The 21,817-nt window shown below is 55.8% G+C and overlaps 2 protein-coding genes across 3 annotated transcripts; one reads left to right on the top strand and one right to left on the bottom strand.

Annotated features, from left to right (window-relative positions):
• The first annotated feature begins 343 nt into the window (after window positions 1-343).
• On the top strand, window positions 344-9,315 carry CD74 (CD74 molecule). 2 transcript variants are annotated; one of them, XM_024123050.3, is made up of 9 exons: window positions 344-844; window positions 4,343-4,515; window positions 4,722-4,795; window positions 5,336-5,398; window positions 6,168-6,263; window positions 6,541-6,628; window positions 7,655-7,846; window positions 8,338-8,400; window positions 8,676-9,315. In XM_024123050.3, exons 1-9 carry the CDS (start codon window positions 768-770, stop codon window positions 8,684-8,686), a joined length of 837 nt encoding a protein of 278 aa, XP_023978818.1. In that variant the 5' UTR covers window positions 344-767; the 3' UTR covers window positions 8,687-9,315. The 2 variants fall into 2 exon arrangements, with proteins under 2 accessions (XP_023978818.1, XP_007109931.1); XM_007109869.4 differs by lacking the exon at window positions 7,655-7,846 and having other exon boundaries at window positions 405-844; window positions 8,676-9,314.
• Window positions 9,316-9,413: 98 nt separating this feature from the next.
• Window positions 9,414-21,400, bottom strand: LOC114484863 (treacle protein-like). Its single transcript, XM_055082388.1, has 11 exons — window positions 21,386-21,400; window positions 20,755-20,938; window positions 19,454-19,590; window positions 17,772-17,885; window positions 17,218-17,464; window positions 16,655-16,737; window positions 15,933-16,113; window positions 13,441-13,989; window positions 12,653-12,750; window positions 11,859-11,902; window positions 9,414-11,064 (listed from the first exon to the last, which is right to left on the bottom strand). The coding sequence occupies exons 1-10, from the start codon at window positions 21,398-21,400 to the stop codon at window positions 11,876-11,878; spliced, it is 1,635 nt and encodes a 544-aa protein (XP_054938363.1). The 3' UTR covers window positions 9,414-11,064; window positions 11,859-11,875.
• Window positions 21,401-21,817: the final 417 nt, after the last annotated feature.

Raw genomic sequence — 21,817 nt, 5'->3', positions numbered from 1 at the left:
GCCTCTCAAAAGCCTCAGTGTCCCTAACTGTAAATGGAGATAATAAAATAAAACAGCCCTCAAAGGGTTGCTGTAAAGATTAAATGAAAGAAAGCAAGCAAAACGATTAGCACAGTGCCTGGCACAGAGGAGGGCTTGGTAAGTGGTGGCAAATATTAGTACCAGAGCCTTAGAACCATGGACTCAGGTTCATAAAATGCTTGAGTTAGAAGAAAGCAGAGGGAACAGTGAATCCAACTTTCCTCCTCCATTTTGAGATGACATAACTGATGACTGAGAGAAGGAGAGGAACTTGTCTAAGTTCACAAAGGGGGAACAGCCCCTTTCTGCACCCACACATCTATAGGTGAGAGGGGAGACAAGCAAAGCATTTTCGGTATTTTTTGCTTCAAAGTGATTTCCTGTCTAGGGAGTGAACATTTGCCTGTTTCTCAAAACATCCAAAGAGCCTTATGAATCTACAGGTCTGCCCAGAAACAAGTGATGAGGGCCCTGGGCAGCCAGTGGAAGCATGCTGGCCTTTCCACCTGCCTGGGGGACCTCCCCTTACTCATCCTGTCCCCTTAAAGGCAGCTTTGCTCAAGTGGGGGGTATTTCCAGCTTTGTGGCTTTCACTTCCACTTCTACTAGGTGGGCGGAGTGCCCTCCTGTGGACGAATCCGATTCCTTCTCAGCCCCAATTTCAGAGGTGAGCCAGGGGCTCAGCGTCCCAGACAGGCAGGAGGCAGCAGCAGCAGCAGGAGTGGGGAAGACCAGAGGCCAGAACCATGGAAGAGCATCGCGACCTCATCTCCAGCCATGAGCAGATGCCCATGCTGGGCCAGCGCCCCGGAACCCCGGAGAGGTATGTGTGAACGGCAGGAGAGAGCACACAAACCTTGGACCGCACAGAGTGCGCAGGTGCTACAGGAGGAGCAGTAGACTGGGAGTCAGAGGAGGCATGGACTCAGGCTCTGACCCCAGTGCTACCGGGTGATTTTGAGCAAGTCTCCAGCCCGCTCTGGGCTTCAGTTCTCCCTCCTGTAAAGTGAGGGAGCTCCTCTAGGACAGGGGTTTTAACTTTCTATGCATCATACACTTCTCTTCTGAAAATCAGGAGAGCTCTGGACTCCTTCCCTAGAGCGTCACACAATATCAGGAGCTTCACAGAGTCCCCTGAAGCTGGGCCATGAGGCCTAGGTTACAAATTTTGGACCAGATTTTGAAAACAGTATGGATCCTAGATGGAGAAGTAGATTTTCTAAAAGAGATTGGTAGAAGCAGCTCATCATAGAGGAGTTTCCTCCTAGTTACCATAAATTGGTATATGTGTTTATATCAAGGGAATTATAGTTGCAGGTGTCTGTAGAGTAGATGGAGACATTTGCCATCACAGGAGGGAATGAGAGATGTTGGAGGGGGATCAGAAAAGGGTGAGGGGGGCTCTGGCTAAATTTCTAGAAGGGACTGTGGGTTGATGTGGGTGGTACCCTGCCTGTGCCCCTCTCCCTTGCAGCAAGGGGCCAGCACAGCCATCCAGAGGACGCCTTCCCAACTCCAAGATGGCCTCATCCATCTGTTCCCCTGAAAAGAAAGGGGGGGTGGTTAGAATGCAGCTACCCTAATGCCCCCACTCCCCCAAATAATTCGCAAATGACAGGGACCTACAGTTGTGATGTCAGCTGTTGCCAGGCAGAAATGGGTTTGGGAGAGACTCTCAGAGGTGTCATGAGGAGCTGCATACTGTGGGACAGGTAACTAGATAGAGACCTTTAGAGACCATTTTCACAGCCTGTGAAAATCCTGGGGAATCCCATGGCTAGGAGGGCCGACTCTTATGAGGGCTGGATTCTGGTCCAGGTTCTGCTACTGTCATGTGTGACTCGTATAAATCAGTGTTTCTCTCTGGGTCTCAGTAGTAGTAATAATAATAATAACTATGACAGGAGTTATGATGATAGTTCCTATTCACTGTATACCTGTCACCAGTCTTCAGCCACTGTTAGTCATTACTATGATTAATTTTGTGCCAGACATATAACTAAATGCTAAACTCCATTGTAATTCTCTTAGAAACCCTATGAGTTGGGTACTTTTATTATTCCCATCTTTACATAAGAGAAAGTTGAGACATATCAGTAAGTGACTTACTTATCGCAGCTACTGAATATTGGAGCCAGAATTTGAACCCAGGACTAGTCTGATATCAAAGTTTGAGTTTATTCTACCATCTGACCTCCTTCTAGAGGCACGATTTGCAGGGAGGGGAGATGGGTCCCCCCTCTGAGCTCAGGCCTCCCAGTGAGTTGCAGACCCAGCATGGGCTCAGTGAGCAGAAAGGGTGCCCCCTCGTCAAATCCTTGTCTAATTTTCCTTTTAGTTCAATTACTGCTTCTAAAAACTGTCCTGGCCTGTTTTGGACCCTTTTGTGAACACTTCTGCCTGGCAACATTTGTAATTCTGGTTGGCTAGTTCTGGTTGGCTCCCGACTTTGGCCAATTATTATTACTAGTCAAGAAAGAGGCAGTAGAAAGGAGGAAGTGAAGAGAGGGGTGACAAGAATTGGCCTTTGTCTAGAAGCAGGAGACAGGCAATCAAGATGCATAAAGAGGAAGGAAACCAGATGCTAAAGTTAACTATTAACTCCTTTGAGAGTAGTGCTCAGTGTTACTTATGGGGTGCTAACTACATGCTAGGTATGGAGTCGAGAGTTTTACCCCCGCTCTTATTTTATATAACAACCTTTGAGTAGAGTAGATGTTCCTACCTCAAGTTACTCTCTCAGAGAGCTTAAGTGACTTGCCCTGGTCCCCAAGCTAAGCGAGTGGCAGAACCAGGATTCCAATCCAGGTTCCATGGTCTCGTCTTCATTATGACTCTCTAGAGTCTCAGGCCTTATGAGAAACTGAGGTTCAGAGAGGGGATGGCGGGAGGCAGAGCTGGGGCTAGACTGGGGGTGGGGCTGCTGAAGGGGTGAGACTGTAGAGCTTGAACTCAGGCAAGACCCAGACTTGGGTGGACTTTTCACCACTTCAGAGGCCAGGCCACCCCTGTTCCTTGGGAAGGCCAACAAGTAGGATTTGTTTTCCCCTCCTGTCGGTTTTTCTCCTTTTCTCCACACAGGCTTTTTACTTTCTCCTTTCAGAATAATAATCCCTTGGGCTGGGACTTGGCCCAGAAATCACAAGGACTGACAAGCAGAGAGCCAGTGAGAATGAGCCATGTCTGTGATGTCATGAGTTACTAGGCAGCAGGGTGTTCCTGGAGGTTCCTAAACTATCCTTGCTGAATGCTGGAGTAAGCAGGGTGCAGTCTCGTCCTCAATTTCCAGTGGGGTCCTAGTAGTTCTATTCCTGGGCTAGGTGGGAAAAAACAAACCAGTCAGGAACTCTCAGGGTCCTGGGGTGGGATCCTTACTTCCCCGGCACGTAATATGTACATGTGCCCTCAAAACTGTATCCAAGGCCAATAGCTTCAAGGGCTGGCTGAGGTCTGGCCACCCCTCCCTGTGCAGCCAGCCAGTCCAGAGAGCGTGAGACGTTCTCCCAGGTCGTACAGGCTCAGGCACCAAACTCCTGCTGAGATACGCCCCACCCTGCTCCCTAACCCCCATCCCGGGTAGATATTACCATTCAGAATACTTCTGTGGTCACAGACAGATCTTACTTCAGATGATGACCACCAAATTCTAGAATTGCTGATGTGAGAGGTACCCATGAAACAGGCCCAGAGAATGGCAGAGATGTGCTCAGAGGCACAGGGAGTGTCTTGGGCAGAGGATGTATTCCCAAAGGGGGTGTCCCTGGCCCTGCTACAGCCAGACATTGTCTGATGCACCCAACCCACTCCTAAAAACGGCAAGGCCTCACTTCTCTTTTTCCGGTGGGCTACATGCTCTGTTGTCCAGGCCCTACTTCCTTCCTTCGTCTCTGATTTCACTGCAGGGGTTGGGTGCATAGTGGGGGCTGCCTGGAGGGCAGCCCTGATCCTCAGGAGATCCTCTGGTAGAGGGAACCTGGGGAGACCCTCCACCTCGACCCCTCATTGCACAGGTGGGACCAAGGCCCGGAGAAGACAAGGCACTTGTCTCCGGTTCTTCGCCACGCAGCCTAGGCCCAGGGGCAGCTCCAGGATTTCCACCTGGGAGGGCTATAGGGGCAGCACTGGTTGGAGGTAGGGGGTCAGGGGAACGTCTTCAAGCTGCAGGTGCATAGGCATCTGTTTGTGTTTAAAGTATGTGTTTGTTAGGGGTAGCTGAGGGCCAAGGGCTGGAAATGGGGGGCACACTCCCCACTCCCTGCTAGTCCTCGGGGCAGCCGCCTCTGTGGACCCTCTTCCAACCTATCTCCCCCGCCCCCAACAGCAAGTGCAGCCGTGGAGCCCTGTACACAGGCTTTTCCGTCCTGGTGGCTTTGCTCCTGGCCGGCCAGGCCACCACCGCCTACTTCCTGTACCGGCAGCAGGGCCGCCTGGACAAGCTGACAGTCACCTCGCAGAACCTGCAGCTGGAGAACCTGCGCATGAAGCTTCCCAAGAGTGCGTGCCCCACCTCTATCCCCACAGCCCTCACCCCCCCATTCCCTCACCTCAGAAGACCCCTCATTCCTGCACCCAGCTGTGCCCGCCGTCCCTTCCCTCCGGTCTGGAATTCCAGCCCCTCATCTTGGTCTGAGATCTCGGTCCCCGGAGCTGAGTGCCCTCTTCCCTGGGGCCACGCTCATGCTGTACCTTCTGCCCCACAGCCGCCAAGCCTCTGACCAAGATGCGGCTGGCCACCCCGACGCTGATGCAGGCGCTGCCCATGGAAGGCCCGGAGGTAAGGCCAGCCCCAGGGCGGCGGAAGAGGGAAGCGCTACCTAGCCTGGATGGAGGGCAGGTGCCAAGGGACAGGGGAGGACAGCTGGCCCGGGAAAAATAGAGCTGGAGAGGGGGTCCTGACTGCTAGGGGAGGAGGAGGAACTCCAGAAGTGGGGGAGGAAGGAGCCTCTTGGGGCCCTCCCTGGGAAGAGGGCTCAGTCCTCCACAACTTACAAAATACTTCTCATTTCCCAGAGCATCTCACAGTCCCTCCTCTTCTCAAAGCCCTTGATATCATATACGGATAATGTTTCTGTTCACAAAACGATCTCCTGTCCACAAAGCCTTGGGCAGGAAAGCTTATGCAGAGTTGACGAATAGGATATTGAGGCGGGAAGGTAGTGACTTGCCCGAGCTCTCACATTTGGAGGTGGCAGAGATGGGCCTGTTGAACATCTGGGAATCCAGACTCTCACCCAGACCCCAACCGCTGGCTCTGCTCTAGGGCCCCTCCTCCATGGGCCAGTGCTGGGAAACACCCTATTCCTTTCTTCCACAGCCCATGAAGAACGTCACCAAGTACGGCAACATGACACAGGACCATGTGATGCAGCTGCTCCTGGTGAGTGGAACCCGGCCAGGCATCCCTGACCTCCTGCCCCATTCCCATAAGCCCCCAGTGAGGCTATGCTTCAAGACCTGCACCAGGCCTGGCTCACAGCAGACATCCAATATGGGATCACCAGATTAGTGAAGGAAGACAAGTGTGGCCCTTAAACGTTATATGAAGTCCAGACCCACCACTCCCCGTTTTGTGTTTGGGATGGAGAAACCAAAGCCCAAAGTCTGGAAGTGACTTGCTGAAGATGCCTGTTTTTTCCTTCCCAAATTTTTGCTGCATGTCTACTCAGTGCCAGGCACTGTGCAAGGCTCTGGACCCACAATCGGGAGCAATCAGATCCAGCTCCTAGTCCCATGGACATCTCAGGCTAGCATGGGAGATAGACAAGCGACCAGGTGATGAGGGATGTGCAGGGGGCTTTGTGAGGAAAGAGGCCGAGGACCCAACCTAGCTGGGCGGTTGGGATGAGGTCAAGGAAGTCCTCCTGAAGGAGGTGAGACCCGAAAGATGAACAGGAGCCTGCAAGGAGTAGAAGACTGAGGGTTATTGGTAGAACTGGGCCTGGAACTGGGTCTCCCGACTCCTAGCCCTGGGATCTGGTAGCTGTGTAGCCGGATTACCCAGACCACCTCCCCTCCCCACTAGCGCCAACATGCCGAGGTCTGGGGTCCAGCCCTCAGAACGGAAGACCAGGGGGACGTGGGCTGCACATTAAACCTTGCCTGCCAGGAAGCTTTTTAACCTTCCTTCCTGCCTTGCTACCCTGCAGAAGGCTGACCCACTGAAGGTGTACCCGCAGCTGAAGGGGAGCTTCCCAGAAAACTTGAAGCACCTTAAGGACACCATGGATGGCATGGACTGGAAGGTCAGCAGCTTCCCCTGCCCTGGTACCCTCCCTCTCCTGACATCTAGAGCAGCCCCGGGAAGAGGCGGGGTGAGCAGGGAAGCCATTCTTAGGAAGCTGGAGGCGGCTTACCAGCACCGAGAAAACCACAGCCATATGGAAGAGAGACCAAGCCCTGTGGGGTCTCTAAGGAGGAACCAGCCTCCCGCTGGCCCTCCATGTCTCTGTCCCCAGGGACAGAGTCAGGCTGGGTTGGAGAGGGCTACTGAGCCTGACTCTCTGCCTTTATCCCCATTAGCTCTTTGAGAACTGGATGCATCAGTGGCTCTTGTTTGAAATGAGCAAGATCTCGCTGGAGGAGAAGCCTTTTGAAGTTCCACCAAAAGGTAGAGGGAATGGGAGCCTTGGGGAGGCAGGGTTTCTGGGAGCTCCCTCAGGGGTAGAGCCTTGGGCTCTCCCTGATCCCTGCACAGGACTATCCCAGCCTCTCAGCTCTCACTCCTGTCTCTCCTGCCTGCTCTTCTGGGCTCGGCTGCCCCCAGCCCCCATCCTGTCTGGGGTACAGAGTCCTCCCTTCAGGAAGTGACCCTCCTTGTGGAGGATGGTACTGCACAAGGGGGCTTGGAGCAAAAACCACCCAAAACATCCCAGGAGTCATGGCAGTGACCTTCCCCACCCAGCACTGCACCCTGCAGGTTCCCGTGAGAGGGCTGGGCTCATGATTCTCACCCTTCAAAGGGACCTCTCCCAGGTCACACAGCCAGTGGGTACTAGGTACGAGGGCCTTGGGGTTTTTCCATCTCATGGACAATGTATACCAGGGTTTTCAGCCCTAAAGCCTTTACGGGTCCTGTGTTCTCATCCTGGTGCTAATTTGCTGTGTGACTTTGGGCAAGTCTCTTCCCTCTGGGCTTGTTTCAGAAGTGGAAGATCAACGGTCCAGCCCTCTCTGGGCCTCAGATTCTCCATCATAGAGTCATAGAGGGCACATTGGATGCTATCTCGACCAACTCCCAGCTAATGTCTGAATCCCCTCTCTAACATCCCCATCACATAGTAACCCCCACTTCTACTTGGATACCCCCAGTAATGCAAGCTCAGACTTACCAAGGTGTCCATTGCTTTTCTCTAGAAGTCAGAATCACAGGTGCAATTCTAAACTTTAATAGGCAGAGTGTTAGAAGAAATCATGTTCTGGGATGAATTAGCCACACAGCCATTCACTTCCTCTTTGATCCTGGACCTTGTTGGTTCAGGCCTCAGTTTCTCCATCTGTGCAATGGGTAGAGCAAGTACAGCCATTTGGACAGAAGGCATTAGGTCCACAGCAGTGGTATGTGGCTCTCTGGTTCTGCTGAGACCCTGGCCCAGAGCTCGCTCACTCACTGTGTTCACCGTGCCTGTCGCTTCAGCACTGACCAAGTGCCAGAAAGAGGTCAGCCGCATCCCTGACATCCACCCGGGCACGTTCAGGCCCAAGTGCGACAAGAACGGCAACTATATGTCGCTCCAATGCTATGGGAGCATCGGCTACTGCTGGTGCGTCTTCCCCAACGGCACCGAGGTCCCCCACACCAGGAGCCGTGGGCACCATAACTGCAGCGGTAAGCAGTGGCCGCTGTGCCAGGAGCAGGAAGGACCAGGAAGGCTGAGAGGCAGGAGGTCCCTCCTGGCGCACATGGGGCCAGGACACTCGAGGTGACAACTCCTGGGGGTCAGCCACTCAGCCATGCATCCACCCACCTGTGCATTCCTTATCTGTTTGTGCATTTATTATTTCTCTCCTTTGCCCACACTCATCTACTTACTCATTTATCCTTCAGTCCTTCCACTTTACCCACCCACGCATGCATCCAGGAGTCTCCAGATCCACCCATCTGATTTCATCACCCCCTCCTTGGCCTTGCTCATTCAATTCCCCACCGCACTTCATTGCCGCTTGCAGCCATCCAACAAGCATCCTTCCATTCATGTCTGTTCTACCAAGCACCAGGCTCGTGGCGAGGTTGGGAAGAACTAGCCCACCCAGGCCCCTTGTCAACGGGTGCGGTAGGCTGGGCTGCAACTAACAAGTGGACACTGTGCTCCTTTGCAGACCCGCTGGAAACGGAGGATCTGTCATCTGGGCTGGGCGTGTCCAAGCAGGATCTCGGTCAGGGTAAGGGCCCCTGCAGGGGATCTGGTCCCTAGCAGCTTACCCCCCGAGGGGCCTACTCTCTCGTGGGTAGATGACCCTGGGCCATTCTCCACCATCCATTTCACAGATGAGGACCAGGGTTGGGGGTTTCAGGGGCTATGACGGTCAGTACTTGTACCCAAGCAGGAGGCAGTGGAGCGTAAAGAGTCCTCGACTGCTCTGAGGCCACAGGATGCTGGGAAGGGGCAGCAACAACAGGTGACTCCAACCCTAACCTGCTGTGTCTCTCTCCGCAGTCATCCTGTGAGCACAGCAGACGCAGACGCCAGCACTCAGCCAGCCCTGCATGGCCACAGCTTCCCTGGCCCCCTACCCCAGCCCCTCTCCTTCCTTTACACACCCCTCCCCTTGCCGTCTCCCACCCTGCACCTCATTCTATGAGACTCTGGCGCCTGGCTCTCTATCATCCTTGGACACATCAAATCATCAGAACGGCACAGATTAACAATGCCGAAGGGCCCTGCTGCTCAAAACCCCATGCACTAGCAGGGACACAAGGCCCAGGGAGACAGACCATGAACCAGGCCGACCCCCACTTCTGATACCACATGGTGCTCCAAGATCTAGGCCCATGGAAGAGGTGGGCAGGTGTAGGGAGAAGGGACGGCACTGACCCAAGCCCTAGGATGGATGCCTCTGCTGTCCCCTCCCCCACTGGCCTCGGCCTTCCAGCCCGTTTAACTGGGGGGGAGGAGCCACCCTCTCCCTCTCCCCAGCATCACCCACCCAGGAAGAACCAGCCTCTCCACCCGCAGCCCCTTCCTTTCTACCAACCCCCAGTTCCGTCTGCGCAGCCAAGCTTGTCATTGGCCCTCAGGGCCACGGCGCCTGTGAGAATAAAAGGTAGTGAGTAGAACACTCCCAGTTCCTGGCTGCTCTGTTGGGTCCAGTTCGTTTCCCTGAAGGGCGTGAACTGCAGACCTTGCATCCTGTGGTTTAGGTGGGAGGACACAGCCCAGGGAGCCCAAACACAGATGCCTGTGGGGCGGGGCCGGGCCGTGGGCAGCGGGGCTGCAGTCTTTGGACGCAGACACGCTTGGTCTCCATGTTCCACACACGGGATATATTCTCTACTTCCAAGAAGAAATAGGCTCTTGCCCACAGTTCTTTAAGCACAAGCTCCTCTGGGTCCGGCTTCTCACGTCCCCATTTTCTTTTCTATACTGAGAACAGTACAAGTGTGATGACAGATGGCAACAACATGGGCCCTCGTGTCGGGATCACCAGGGAGTGGCGGCTGTGGAAGTGGGGGCCTATGTCCTAGTTAAGGGCCGGCCGCTGCGGTGCCCCAGCCGCTCGTGGCCAGGGGGAGCAGAGGCCCCTGTGGTCAGATTTCTGGACTTTTCAAGAGGAGCCCCAAATGAAGAAGTTCACTGAAATCTCCATTTCTAAGTCTGAAGACTTGCTGTGGGCCAAAGAAGCCCAAGAGGACACTGCTCTGCGGCCTGTTCTAGATCAACACACTTAGGGGGAGAGAGGCTCCCTGGGGGAGGGCCTGGCCCAGGAGGCCCAAGTTAGGGTAAATCTGGATGCCACCCTGGCTCTCCCAGACCTCCCCAGCCCAGTGCTCTGTTTCTGCACGGCCTCTTGCTGCCTCTAGCAGAAGGCTAAAAGCCTTGGAGTGGACTCCATGACCTTGGGTGTTCCACACTACTCTGGGCTCAGGGAAGTGGACCTCTGCATCACTGGCCATCACAAAGTCCTGCGGACGTCACCCTGACACATCTTTCAAGTTCCTCCACTTTTTGCCTTCATCATCACAGAACCTCTGTTACCTAGACACGTGGACAACTCAGTCCTAACTGGGCTTCCTGCTCCTACTGTCCCTGCCAGCTACTCTCCACCAAGTACCTCAAGAGAGCCTGCCCGCAGCTTGTCCTAACTTCAAAAGGTGACTTGGAAGACCCCCTTCCATTTCTTGCTTCTGGGTATCTGCCTGACCTACCTACCCCAGCAACCAGCCATGACTATGCCTGAGCTCCCCCTTAGCTTAGATGCCACCTCCTCCAGGAAGCCTTCCCCACCCCAATTCAACACCAGGGCCTTTTGCCGAGTCTCCTTCTCTGGCAAACAGCGTGTCACTCACCACAGTATCCCAGAGCCTTGATACACGGTCAAGAATAAATCCTGAGCGATGGTTTGTTCATCTCCAAGTGTCAGCCAAACTCTCCCTTCCAAGAATCAATCAATTGCAAAACGTTTGCCCCAGATGCAATGGGAACTTGCGCCTTTCCTTCAAGTCTTTTATTTTCTGAGTTATTACAAAAAACACACAAACAAAATGGGAGAAAACTGACAAAAAGAGGACAAAGCCTCAGCATAGCTGGAGACCAGGGGCATGGAAGGAGTCGCAGGCTGAGCCTCACTGGGTCTGCAGGGCAGAGGTGGAAAGTCCTGAGACCTCTGGGCATGTGGGGTCTGAGAAGGGAGGGGCAGGTCACTTAAAAAATATATATATATATATTGTACACGTCCATACGAGGCATCCTTTGTCGGCACAGAAGTCAGGCCAGGGTCAGTGAGTGGAGGTCACGGGAGCTGGGCGTGGTTCCTCCTCCCGGGACCAGCCTCTCTGCAGGGCTCACTGGCTTGGCCAGCATGGATACCGCAGCTGGCCATCATCTTCTGGGGAAGGAGGGGAAGTTAAAAATTCAATTCCAAGCCTTGGCGGGTAGAGGTAAGAGGCACGGGGCTGTGGCCACCGCCTGGCTAAGCATCCCCGGGAGAAGGGAACGTCAGACTTCCGACCTGCCTCTCCACCAAAGAGAACAAACTCAAAACCTGGCACCTCCTATGCAGGGGAGGGGCATTAACTAACCACGGTGGATACCTGTCAGTGCTGACCATGTCCCAGGAACTGGGCTGAGTGCTTTAGAGCTTAATTAACTGCACTGAATCCTCACTACCAGCCCAGGCCTGTATTACCCCCATTTACAGCAGGCTGGGGCCGGCTCAGCCAGGCGGACCACTTAACCACTTCACCACTACCTGGGAAGCACAGAGCCATCAGAATGGCTTGTTTTGAGCAAATCATCTTGCTTCCCATGAGGAAACGCCCTCGAATTACAAAATCATAAGGAAAAGGAACTGGCAGTGGCAAGGGAGAGACTGAGCTGTCCCCGACCTCAAGCCTTATCCTCATGTACAGGGGCACCAGCCCAGTGCCCACCTCCCACTGCACACCCAGTGTCGGTCACTGCCAGGACTCTCCCGGACACTTCTGATTCTACAGCTCTGGTTCCCGGCATCACCCACTGACCCTGAGGAATGTAACCTCTTTCTCCAAAGCCGCTTCCCCTCAGGGCCTATCCACGAAGCCCAGTCTAGCTCCCCGGAACCACGGTGAATGCTGGGCCTGCCCTCCCACTCTCCCGGGGGGAGCAGATGGTCAGCAGGGGTTCCCGGGTCAGGAAGTGCACCTGCCGCCTGGTGTCCCTCAGACAGTTTGCTCTGCCGTCTTCTTCTGTGAAGAGAGAAGTACGTATGAGAGGCTCCTGTACCTGAAGCATCTCCCCACCCACGCTGCCCCCACCAGGAGGGGATGTGACAGTTGTCTCCTGAGGATTCGTGGCTCCCTCAGAACAGATTTTGGGCATACAGAGATCCCGAGGGTAGGGATGGTGCCCCGTGCGCCCTGGAGGAAGGAGCTCAGGACTTTGCAGCAGCAGATGCTCAGCTTTTCTGACCACAGCTGAAGCCCTGCTGGCCACGGTGAGAACTGCGCCTGAGTATAAGGCGCTGAGGGCCCCCTGGCCAGGCGATCAACCCTTGGCATGCATGAAGCAGACTGTGTGCGTTCCTGTGGTGGGGATGCCCTGCCCGCTGGGACACACACATCCCAGGGAACGTTTCCTCTCACCTGGAAACCTGCAACAGCCTACCTGGCCTCCCTGCCCACCTGGGGGTCTCTGCTTTCTTCACTTGTCATAAGAATATCTTTCTACTTCACAGGCAAGATAGGGCCACTCCATGGTGCCCATGTGCACAGACCTCGTGCCCCTCAGGGTGACGCCCCACCCCTAGCTCTTCTCTAGTGTACCACAACGCACAAGCCCCCGTTCTGGACCCTGAGAATGGAAGGGGCACAGGGGCCAGGTCTGGCCCACACGAACCCCTACCCTGACATGCAGAGGCTGGGGCTGATCACATTCAACCTGGGGACTGGGCTGGGGCCCCCTTTTCTCGCCTGAGACTCCTCAGGAACTCACTCTACCTTTTTCTTCTTTTTCTTCTGCAATGGTGAGTCAGGATCTTTGGTTGAGGCCTTTTTTGCTTTCTTCTTCTTTTCTTTTTTTTCCTTGTCTTTTTTTTCTAAGGGAAGAAAGTAAACTTGCTAAACAACAGGTGTTAGTCTTAAATGTTGGCGTCAATGTCAAGTGACACAGGGGGCAGGTCTCCAGGGGCCCTGGAGCTCTCTCCTCCCGGTGCCCCACACCCTGGGGAGCCATCAAAGCACAGGTCCACAGGCCTTTGCGACCACCTGCCCTGCCCCTTGGGCCAGCCTCGTGATTTCTGCTCCATCCATGGACCACCTGGACTATTACCATTTTCCTTTAACTCACTGTGTAAAACTTCTACACGTTTATTTTTTTAAAAACCTTTCAACCTGTAAATGGGGATGAGTTATCACCCATTGTACAGGGCCCGAGGGTTAAAGGCAGCCCAGCTGCACGCGGAGTCCAGCGCAGGGCGCGCTGAGGGGCGGCTGCTGTCCAGGAGCCGGATCGCAGGGGTCTGAGCTGCAAGTGCACGCGGCGGTGGCTGCTGTGAGGGAGCTCGGGGCTCCGTGAGCACACGCCCTGGAGCCGTGAGCACCTTCTCAGCAGTGGTGGCCCCTGTGCTCCGGCACCTGGTTCTGGCTTTGCCCATCCTGCCCCCCCATGATGGACAAGCCACTCTCAGCCCCATCTCTGTGCTGGCTGAGGGCTGCCTGCCCGGGAGGTGACCGACAGCGCTCGGCGGGGCTGGGGAACGCGCTCCGGGGCTGCACCGGGCACTTACTCTTGTCGGATTTCTTCTTCTCCTTCTTGCTCTTTGGGTTGCCTTGGTCTCCCCCCTCACCCTTCACCTTCCCCGGCTCCCCTTCTGGCTTCTCCTTGGCCCCTTGGGAGCCGGGAGACTCCTTCTCCTTCTTCTCCTTGATGTCACCACTCGCTTTGTCCCTCTTGGATTTCCCCTTGGAAGTCCTGGGGGCCTTTTCTGGGGAGACTGCACGCTCCCCGCCATCCCCGGCTGCCAGCCGCTTCTTCTTCTTGCTCCTGGGGGCACCGGCGGCCGTCTGGTCTTCGGAGAGCTTCCGCTTGTTGCCCAGGCGGCCCTTCCGGCTGCCCTCCTTGGTGGCATCCACGGCCTTCTTCTTCTCCTGCTCCAGCAGCTCCGCCAACACCTTCACCACCGAGGCCTGCACCTGCGCCTCACTCAGGGGCCAGGGCTCGCTCAGCAGGCGCCGGGCGATGTCGCTCTGCAGCGCCAGCACGGAGGCCTGGGGGCTCCTGGGCCCCTTCCCGGTCTTCTGGGGCTTCTGAGGTGTGGCGCTAGCCTCTCTTCTGCCTATGGAGAGAGCACCCGGGGTCACGGATCTGAGAGAATCAGGAAATAGACCTCTCGTGGAATGAAAGTCAAGGGGCTCCAGCACAGACCTGACCTCCTCTGGTGCAGTACAGAGGGGGACGGCGGGGCCCCGCTGGGTCTCCGGCTCACACCTCTCTGCCAGCTTCTAACCTAGAGCTCTTTTCTTGTCTCCTCACACTAAAAACTCAAGTTCAGGTCGGGGATGGAAATTAACTCCAGAATGTTCATCAGTGGGCTTGAAATCTACCAACAAATCAAAGAATCTAACCATCAGGATAGGCATAGTATCTACCAGTCAGGAGTCCAGCGCTGGGAGGCAGGAGACCTGGGTTCTGGGTCTGACAACCAAACTCAGTTTCCCTGTTTGTAAAATGAGGGGTTGGATGAACCGTGAGCCCCCTCACCCCCATTCTAAATCACAGATTCATAACAAAAGCGAAGGCCACGCAGTCATTCAACTCACGCCCACCTGCGCACAGTGGGCCCAGGCCCTCCGTGGTCAGGGTCCAGGTGGCGTGGCCTGGGGGTGCTGGGTGCAGTGAACATACACATGGTGGCTGACTAAGCAGGTTTACTGCCTGCCAGAGCGACTCCTGCTGCAGCCTTTGTTTAGAATTTTCCACGCCTCTGCTCTCCTTTGATAATTGTATGCTGACTACACGTGTGAAAAGCCTTCCACAGCCCCCTCTAAAATGTCTCCCTGTCACACCCGCCTCTCACAAAGAGAAGAACGCTGGGGAAGAAAGTGAGCAATGACTGCTCTGCTGACCCGGCACCAGGCAAGCTGCAACGAAAGGCCCAGGGACTGGGGGGTGTGGGACTCAGCATATGTCCTGACGCCGCCCCAACTTCACAGGTGACTTGGCAGGTCTCAGCTCCAATCGGGGCCTCACAGCACAAGTGCACCGACACCCTGGGCTCGGGGAGGTGCTGGTGGCCTGGCCCTGCTCCACATGGGGAGGAGACGGCTGTTCCCGGCAGTGTGCAGTGGGCCCTGCAGCAGCTCTGGCTCCAGAGCCCTAGTGGGCCAGGGGTGGTGGGCAGAGGCGGTCGCAGGACAGACGGAGGCCCAACTCAGTCCTCTGGTGCTTCTTGGCAAGGACAGGAGTCAGCTAGAGAAGGGAGCTGAGGAGGGCACAGGGTGTCTCGGCAACCTCTCTCCCTGCAGCCCACTTCTCTGCTTCCTGTCTACCAAACACCTGAGAACACCAAGGCTGGGGAACCCCTAGAGCTGTCCCAGGTGTACCCTCTAAATGTCCTATAGCACTGGCACAGTCAGCGATGGCTGATGCCCCAGGCCAGGCGACCTGAGCACTCCAGTCTGCCCTCCAAACACTGCGTGACCATTTCCCACATGGGCCATTTTCTACGTGACACCAATGGATGCATCAACCCCTGCCCTGTCTGTTTAAGGCACTGAGGTCAGAGGGGCCAGGGGCTCGTCTGAAGCTTCAGAGAAGGTCAGTCCATAGCCTGGGGTCATCGCCATGTGCTGAAGACTTCTCCAAACGCGGCCCCACCTTCTGTCTGAGCAACCCTGAGTCCTGACGTCCCGCACCATCAGCCTACCTGTTAGGAAGAAAACGTCAACACGGACAGCTAGAGAGAGCCAAGGCCTGCCCTGAAAGTCAAGGTGCACCTCCTCTAAGGCAGGGGTCACCCTACCAGGTGCACCAGCATCCCACAGGGCTGGATAACCCGACCTCCAGGCTGCCCTAGACCACAGCAGCCAGCCTCCCGGGCGCAGGCCCCTGCCCTTTGATGAGCACCTCCAGGCCTGATGCAGGGGTACCAGGCCTCACTTGGGGAGGCCCTGTTGGCAGACAGGACCATGTTGGTGGGACGGCACCTGAGGGAGGGAATGGGGCCCCTGCCTTGTCCTTCCACATCCTGCTGTGTCCTTCCTGCAGCCCTCGACTCACCTGTTTTAGGGGACATGGTGCCTGCTGCTTGTTGGGGCTCCACTTTCTGCTTGCCGTCCGGGGCATCTCTGGTGGCCGGAGTAGAGGAAACCGAGGGGTTGGGGTCTGGCTTGGGAGTGGCCTTTGAAGCCTGGGAACTGGCCGGAGTCAGCCCAGGGGTCACATAACCTGAGAGGAGAGACTGAAGAAGCCCAGTGTGAAGAGGCCCAGCAGTGCATGGCCTGCTATGAGGACACCAGCACAGGGACCCCGAGGGTTGGGCCAGCCCTACTGGGTCGTGGGCACATCAGCCCTCTGTGCGTACCTCCTGCACTATTTTAATTAATACATAGTTTTAACAGGCACTTTTAAAAAGGAAACTTCTTATTACTGATGCAAATGGAAAAGCACTAGCATTTGCCACGTACAGATGATAACCTTAAAAGAAATCCCATCTGTTAAAGAGTGTTTTTATATGGGGATCACCTAAATCAAGGTAAGCCCTGTCTATAGACTCCAAGAGTCCGCTACTCACGACTTTATGCTGAAAAGGGGCCTCGGGGCAGGAGCCAGCCTGGCTCCACACGGACAGGACCCTGCCCAGGGCCCACGGGAAAAGGAAGAGCCCAGACCCATGAGCCAGGGGGTGGCCTCGGCCTACGACTGCATAGGTGGGCAAGAGCCTGGCCTGGGGCTCCTGCCCCAAGGCCCCCAAGGTTGCCAGCCCCTTCCCTCGCGGTTACCTGGGAAGGTTCCACCATCTCATCATCGCTGGAGTCTGCTGTGGTCTCTTCCACCAAAGTCTCCCTCCTGGAGGGGGCTGGGCCTACTGGAGAAGTACAGGTATCCTACTGGGAGTCCCAGGTACCCTGTGCCAGCTAGACAGGCCAGAGCCCTCAGGAGGGCCCCAGAATGGCCTGGTCCCTGTGTATGTACCTCACCCTCCCGCCCAAGGCTTTATCTGCTCTCACTGCTCCCTTCCAAGGTCTACTGCTATTCACAGCATTCCAAGTGAGACACCTGAATGCCCAAAACCTTCTAATTCCCAAGGGAGGCATGGCCCTGGGATTTTGGGGGCTCAGTTAGGGGAGCTTGATACCAAAAAGTTGGGAGTGGCCAAACAGCCGAGTAGGAAGGCCTCTAACATCAGGTGGACCAACTCTGTTATGGGGTTGTGCAGCTGAGTAAACTGAGACCCTGTGTGGGATGGCTAGGCCAAAGTCGCAGAACAAGTGGAGATACAAAGCAGAGGCCTGAGCCGAGGGCTCCACCAGGTCCCCCAGCCTTTTCCTCCCAGGACCCTCACCTGGCCTGTGGGTCAGTGGGGCCACCTGGGGCCCCTCAGCATCTTCTTCACTCCCTGAAGAGCTGCCACTGCTGTCCTTGCTGTCATCTGAGGTCCCAGAGGCCTTGGCCTTGGGGCATCCCGAGGGAGTGGCTATGGCCCGCTGGGTTGCAGGAACCTCAGGCTTTCTGAGCTTGTTGGCCCCTCTGGCCTGTGCGGGGGTGCTCTGGGGACTCGTCATGGGCAGTGTTCCCAGAGCACTGTCGGTCTAATTTGGTGAGAGGAGAAAGGGTGAAAGGAAAAATTAGGGGAAATAAGATCTGGTGCTTACTGCACACCTCAGTTAAGGGCCAGGCACCCTGTTAGCTGCTTTGCACACAGGCCTCATTTAATGTTCCTACAACTCTCTAAGACGGGTAGCAGAAGCCCGGGAGGTAAGTGCGTGTGCTAAGGCCAGTGCTGGTAAGTGCTGGTGCTGGACTCAGGCCCCTGCCTGGGCCCTGCCTTCTACCCTCTGCGGTCTCTGATGACCATCCCCTCCAGAGTGGGGCCTGGCCCCCGGCTCCCCAGCTCACCCCACTTGAAGACAGGGTCCTGGCAGCAGGAGGCTGGGCCTCACTGGCTTTCTGGGCAAGGACCTTCAGGGCAGCCTGGGTCAGCGGGAGGTGAGCTGGGTTCCTCTTTGTCACCTGTGGACAGCCAAATGCAGCCCTGAGACTCCCGGGTTCCCGGGATGCCATCATGCCACAGCCTGGTCAGATCCTGTCTGGCTGGGGTGGAAGGGGACCTGTAGCTGCAAGAGGAACCTGGGGCTGGAGTGGAGGACTGAGGGGCAAAGGGGCACCGCCACCATCTGGGCAGAAAATGGTGCCAGGCTTCAGGTTATGAGCTAATCGTAGCGTTCTCAGAGGTCCAAAGACAGCTCCCAGTCCAGGGGAGGGAAGCAGCTCAGGCTCCACCGGAGGCCCCACCACTCAATCTGAGCCTCTAGCCTCGTGGCTGTAACAGCCTCCTTAACGGTCTCCCTGGTGCCACTCCTGCTTCCCACACATGGCAGCGGCCAAGGAGAGAGAACGGAACGAGACCTGGGTGTGATCCCTCGCTGAAACCTCCAGGCCCCCCGCGGCCCTCACCAGGCCTTCACCATGCATTGTCAGGCCTGGCCCCTCCGCCCCAGCTTCTTCCAGCTCTCCAACCCCCAAGTGCTTCCCCAGAGGTCCCTGCACCTGGGTCTCCCTGCTTGGAGGGCTCCCCAGCTCGCCCAGGCCTGGCTGCTTCTCCGGCCTCAGTGCTGCCTCCTCTGGGAGGCCACCCTGGCCTGTCCTTTCTAAAGCAGGTCATCCCCCGGTTCCCTAGTTGGTGAGTACTTTAACTTTTGGTCTCCTTGTTTAATGGCTGACCCCCGCCTTGGGAACTCCACGAGGGCAGGGACCCTCCTTGTCTTCTTCCTGTTGTATCCTCAGTGTCCCACATGGACAGATGCTCAGCACCATCTGCTGGCTGAACGGCCAAATGGATGCAGGTTGTTGGGTGCCGTGACCACAAACCAGCCACCCACTCAGCACCCATGCTCCCAGGAAGCTCTTTTTGAGCTGTAGCTCGTGATGAGCCCCTCTGAGTGGAGGTGCCCAAGTCCTGCTGCCGCCTCCCCAGCTCTCCCTCCTCCTGCCTTCTCAGAAAAAAGGAGCGGGTACAAGGGGTCAGGGAAACAAACCCTACAGCCCTGAGAGCAACGGATTGGGAGGCAGGAGCCCCGATTCTGACCCTGCCTGATCCTGGACACGTCCTGACCCTCTTGCTGAGGGCGTGGTGCTCAGTTTCATCATTTGAATGATGAGCCATTAACTCTCCCCTGCCCGGTTTTTAAGTTCCAGCACAGACCAAATAAATAAAAATGCACTGAAAACCGTGAAGGCTGGGAAGAACGCTCATGGTCACCATGACAAACACTGACAACGGCAAACTTCTGTTCACACCGGGAGAGAAAAAACAAACCAAAGTCCTGACATTGTTGAAAAAGCTGCTGAGGGACTCAGGGAGCAGGGCTGGCTCTGCCCGGGCGCCATGTGCCAAATCACGCAGGGCTAATTTGGGAGCGTGGATCAGGGCTACGGCCAGGCCAGGAAAGGCTCTGGCTTCGAGGGGGTGGGCGAAAGCAACTGCGGTGCCACCCAGAAGCCCTGTGGGGAAGTGGGGGCAGAGGAGGGAGACCCTCAGCCCTGCTAGCCCGCACAGCGCCCCCCGGCCTGTCAGGTACCTGAGTGGCTGGCGTCTCCTGTTTCTTGCCTTCAGACACCCGACTGGTGTCCTCACTGCTGCCGGCCCCCACCATGCTGGCTCTGAGGGCTGCCCTGGGGTGGGCCGTGGGCACAGTCGCCACGCTGGTCCTAATGGCTGAGATGGAGTGGGAGGGGCTGCGTCAGGGAACAGGAGCCCGTGGCTTCCCCAGAGGAGCAACACCCAATCTCTCAGCCCATCCTGGGGACCTGGCGCGGTGCCCGGGGCCTGTGTGGTAGAAGCCCGTTAAATCCCCTCCCGAGCCTTCCAGGCAGGATCTTCCACTGTCTCCACATCACAGGGAGATGACATGACTGCTGTGGCTGTCACCCCAGGCCTCCTCCTCGACCCCTCCCCACCTTCAGCCCCCCGCCGCTGGCCAGGCCGCTCCTCCTGAGCAACAGGCAGAGCACTGGAGCCAAACGTGACTCTCCGCACATGTAAAACAGTCTCTCTTGAGGACAGCCTTGGTCATGTGCAGAGGCTCAATTACACACGTTCACTGTAGCACTGTTCATGACAGCCAAACACCCCAAACAAAACCCTCAGCTTCCTCCAACGCGGCGCTGGCTAAGCGAACTGCGGGATCCCACCCCAGGGACCACTCTGTAGCCAGCAGGCATCATGCTGTAAATATGTAACGTCACAACATACCAAATAAAGATTACTGAGCGTGTGTACAGTGTGGTCTCACTAAAAACACATGGCGTTATCTTAGGTTTTTGTAAAGTTAATAGTTGTACAATGTGAACAGTAATTATTCTGGACAGGGGGATTCCAAGTGAGGTTTTTTCTTTTGTGCTAATCTGCATTTCTTAATTAGCCTACCAAGATCAGGCATCAATATCTTCATTAAAAAGTGTTCTAGTAATAATAATAGTAATTAACCATTTTCTTGCTATCACTGTTAGAATCACAGATTGTCAAAAGTCAAAGAAATCCCAGATCTGGTCCTGTCTCCAGGAATCCTTCCCTACATGTCTCTGTTTAGGGATTACCTAACCCCCCCTTTACATGCCACCAGGAACGGAAGGCTCACTACCTCACAGCCCTCTCCATGTTCAGTCAGTCCGTTGTTACAAAGCTCTTCCTTATACTACAAACCTGGTCCCTGCAGCTTCTAGCCTCTGGTCTGGGTTCTACCCTTTGGAGCCAGCACAGAGAAGCCCCAGCAGCTACTTCTCCTGAGCCAGCCCAGTGGGGGTGTGTGTGCGTGTGTGTGCGCAAGTGTCTGGCAGTTGCAGCAGGGGAGTCAGCCCTGCACAGTGGGCCTGTGCTCACCAGGAGTCGAGCACTGCGTAGCGGGGATCACGTCCTCATCCTCACTCTCAGAGGAGCTCCTGGGTGTGCTCTCTGAGGCCTGGGCCTTCCTCGGGGTGCTTGTAGCCTGGGCTTGGGCGGGGGTAGCAGCTGGGCCAGCTGGACTACGATTAGGGTCGACAAAAATCAGAGGGGTTTTAATCACCTTGAAAAACAAAAACAAAACACACCCCCCCAGTGATTAAAGGCTTGGCCAGGGGAAGAGGAAGGGGAAGGTGGGTAGGGGAGGGTTTTATAAGGCAAGGGGTCCAGAGAGCTTGGGGTGGCTGGGCAAAGTCACAGGCCATTCTAGCTGCCCAGGGCACTCCCAGCTCACTCCCAGCCCACGCACCCGCTAAGACCCTGCACAGCACCTCACAGCTCACAGGAGCCCATCTGACCCTCACATAAACCCCTGAGGTCAGCAGCGTTAGCTCCACCATACAGATGGGAAAACCACAAGTCCAGAGAGGGGAGGAGAGTTGCCCAAGGTCACATGGCCCAACGGAAGCAGAGTCAGGGCCAGAACGTGCAATTCAGCTTCCCTCCTATGGCTGACTTCAGAGAGACACCTGCCGCGTGGGGCGCTCCGAGCAGCGCCCCCCTCAGTTGCCTGGTTGTAATACATGATTCACCCGGGGCGTTGTTCACAATCTAGCTGCCCCAAGAGTCTGATGCCGCCTCCTGAGGGTGCGACCAGGACGCAGCAACCCAACTACATCGGCCCGGTATCTTCAACAAATAAACTACACAGGGAAAATCAACAGAGTAAGACTGAAGGGACCCAGTACAGTGTGTGGCTCTTACATGGACTCCTATTTGACCACGCCAGATATAGAAAACGTCATTCACGAGACAACTGGGGAAATGGGACACTGACTAGGTGGGTCAACTTTTTAGAGACTGTGCTTAAAAAAAAAAAAAAAAGAGGGATTCAGTGGTGTTGGGGAAGTGAGTTGAAGGTTTGGATGAAAAGAGCTTGGTCACAAGTTCAGAACTACCACAGCTGGGGGATGGTACTTGGGGGCTCTATACACTGTTCTAT

This window comes from Physeter macrocephalus, unplaced genomic scaffold (genome assembly GCF_002837175.3).
Source record: "Physeter macrocephalus isolate SW-GA unplaced genomic scaffold, ASM283717v5 random_89, whole genome shotgun sequence".
Taxonomy (NCBI): Eukaryota; Metazoa; Chordata; class Mammalia; order Artiodactyla; family Physeteridae; genus Physeter; species Physeter macrocephalus.
The sequence above is the reverse complement of the archived record's forward strand: the minus strand, read 5'-3'. Positions and strand labels throughout refer to the sequence as shown.

Excerpts from the sequence above, each read along its gene's own strand:
- CD74 (XM_024123050.3), top strand. The coding sequence starts at position 768 with ATGGAAGAGCATCGCGACCTCATCTCCAGCCATGAGCAGATGCCCATG. Across the intron at positions 4,796-5,335 it reads TGCCCATGGAAGGCCCGGAG|CCCATGAAGAACGTCACCAA; the intron begins GTAAGGCCAGCC and ends TTTCTTCCACAG. Across the intron at positions 6,264-6,540 it reads TGGATGGCATGGACTGGAAG|CTCTTTGAGAACTGGATGCA; the intron begins GTCAGCAGCTTC and ends TATCCCCATTAG.
- LOC114484863 (XM_055082388.1), bottom strand. Across the intron at positions 19,591-20,754 it reads TACGCAGTGCTCGACTCCTG|CCATTAGGACCAGCGTGGCG; the intron begins GTGAGCACAGGC and ends ACTCCATCTCAG. Across the intron at positions 17,465-17,771 it reads GGACCCTGTCTTCAAGTGGG|ACCGACAGTGCTCTGGGAAC; the intron begins GTGAGCTGGGGA and ends TCACCAAATTAG.